At 64.2% G+C, this 2,238-nt stretch overlaps 1 protein-coding gene across 1 annotated transcript in view; it reads left to right on the top strand.

Annotated features, from left to right (window-relative positions):
* The window catches only part of ABCF1 (ATP binding cassette subfamily F member 1), a gene marked incomplete in the record, with an annotated part of 15,696 nt that overhangs the window by 10,792 nt on the left and 2,666 nt on the right, over positions 1-2,238 (top strand). The window contains 9 exon segments of the mRNA XM_014586982.1: positions 109-209; positions 281-366; positions 557-696; positions 773-921; positions 1,164-1,247; positions 1,414-1,538; positions 1,629-1,741; positions 1,857-2,028; positions 2,183-2,234. Of these exon segments, the coding sequence (XP_014442468.1) occupies positions 109-209; positions 281-366; positions 557-696; positions 773-921; positions 1,164-1,247; positions 1,414-1,538; positions 1,629-1,741; positions 1,857-2,028; positions 2,183-2,234 (1,022 nt within the window).

The raw sequence follows: 2,238 nt of genomic DNA, 5'->3' as shown, positions 1-2,238 counted from the left end.
TGCGCTCTGTCTGGGGCGCGCATGGAAAAAACTCTCAAAAAAAAAAAAAAAAAAAGAAAGAAAGAACTCTGACGCTCTCGCCCCTTCCCTCGGGCCACTTGGCTGCAGCTGGAGAAGTTCAGCATCTCGGCCCACGGCAAGGAGTTATTCGTCAACGCAGACCTGTACATCGTAGCCGGCCGCCGCTACGGGCTGGTGGGACCCAACGGGTGAGGAGAGGGGCTGGAGGGGAGAGCGGGCTCTCCCGGGGCGGCCTGCTCTCACGGCTCCCATTCCGCAGCAAGGGCAAGACCACGCTCCTCAAACACATCGCCAACCGCGCCCTGAGCATCCCTCCCAACATCGACGTGCTGCTGTGCGAGCAGGGTGAGGCGGGGCGGGCAGCGGGGCCCAGGAGCCAGCCCTGGGGACAGCCGCGGCGCTGGGAGGGGTGCCGAAGGGCGGGGGAGTTCGTGTGAGTCGGAACGTTTTACTTGGAGAAGTGCGAAGTGAGGCAGGCCGAGGCAGACCAGGAAGGAGACCCTTGGCCTGGCTGCTGACTGCTCTCCCGCCCCAGAGGTGGTAGCGGATGAGACGCCAGCGGGGCAGGCCGTGCTTCGAGCCGACACCAAGCGGCTGAAGCTGCTGGAAGAGGAGCGCCGGCTTCAGGGACGTCTGGAGCAGGGGGACGACACAGCTGCCGAGAGGCTGGAGAAGGTAGAGACGGCGCAGGGGCACGGGCCAGGACCCGGGCTCCGCGGGCCTGGGACATGTGTCCTCTTCTCCCTCCCAGGTGTATGAGGAACTGCGGGCCACCGGGGCGGCGGCTGCAGAGGCCAAAGCCCGACGGATCCTGGCTGGTCTGGGCTTCGACCCCGAGATGCAGAACCGGCCCACACAGAAGTTCTCCGGGGGCTGGCGCATGCGCGTCTCCCTGGCTAGGTGGGCCCCCCAAACAGGGCCGGCAGGGAGGTTCTGCCTCCTTCCCCGTCTGTTGTGAGAACTCAGCGTCTGTCTGCGTTTCTCCCCTTATCTGGGGTGCGCTCTCTCATCTCACCCAGGAACTTCTCTGAAGAGAGGTTGGGAGGAGGGTTTGTGATCTGAGTCAACTTCCAGAGGCTTCCCTGGGCTTTGCTGGGCCACGGTCTCCCTCCCCTGACCCTACGCTCTGCTGTCCCCTCCAGGGCACTGTTCATGGAGCCCACGCTGCTGATGCTGGACGAACCCACCAACCACCTGGACCTCAATGCCGTCATCTGGCTCAATAAGTGCGTCCCACTCCGCCCTGCCCCCCTGCCCCCGCCTCTTTCGTAATGCCCTTGGCAGCTCTCCCTGCAGGCCTCCTCCTTCCCTCCCTGCCCCGTCGTCCTCTGTCGCTCCCGGTGGCTCTCCCGTGCCCGCCGTGACACTTGCACTTTCTTCTCTAAAACCCAGCTACCTCCAGGGCTGGCGGAAGACGCTGCTGATCGTCTCCCACGACCAGGGCTTTCTGGATGACGTGTGCACCGATATCATCCACCTCGACGCCCAGCGGCTCCATTACTACCGGGGCAATTACAGTGAGTGGGGGGCCGGGGCCAGGCCTGTGGGCCGTGGGCTCAGCCTTCTCAGAGGAGCTGACGCGACGCCTGTCCCCTTGCCTGGCCCAGTGACCTTCAAGAAGATGTACCAGCAGAAGCAGAAGGAGCTGCTGAAGCAGTACGAGAAGCAGGAGAAGAAGCTGAAGGAGCTGAAGGCGGGCGGCAAGTCCACCAAGCAGGCGGTGAGCGCCCGGGGCCCTCGGGGCTGTGACGGCGGCGGAGGACCGGGGCCTCCTTCCCCACACCTCAGGGACCACTGTGCAAGTGGTGGGTTTCTCCCTCCTCCTTCCTCTGCAGGAAAAGCAGACCAAGGAAGCCCTGACTCGAAAGCAGCAGAAATGCCGGCGAAAAAACCAGGATGAGGAATCCCAAGAGGCCCCCGAGCTCCTGAAGCGCCCCAAGGAGTACACTGTGCGCTTCACCTTCCCGAACCCACCGCCGCTCAGCCCTCCCGTGCTGGGGCTGCACGGTGAGTGACACTCCGCGGGGAGGGAGCCGACGCATGGGCGCCACAGTCCTCCCTCGAAGCTGGGGCCTTTCCTCCAGGGCCGGGGGATGAGTGTTGGGGGCACCTTCGGGGCAACCGGACAAGTCCATGATTCCCTTATCCTCCTGGGCCTCAGGTGTGACGTTCGGCTACGAGGGGCAGAAAACGCTCTTCAAGAACCTGGACTTGCGC

The sequence above is a fragment of the Tupaia chinensis genome, unplaced genomic scaffold (assembly GCF_000334495.1).
Source record: "Tupaia chinensis unplaced genomic scaffold, TupChi_1.0 Scaffold000176_1, whole genome shotgun sequence".
NCBI classification, from domain to species: Eukaryota; Metazoa; Chordata; class Mammalia; order Scandentia; family Tupaiidae; genus Tupaia; species Tupaia belangeri.
The sequence above is the reverse complement of the archived record's forward strand: the minus strand, read 5'-3'. Positions and strand labels throughout refer to the sequence as shown.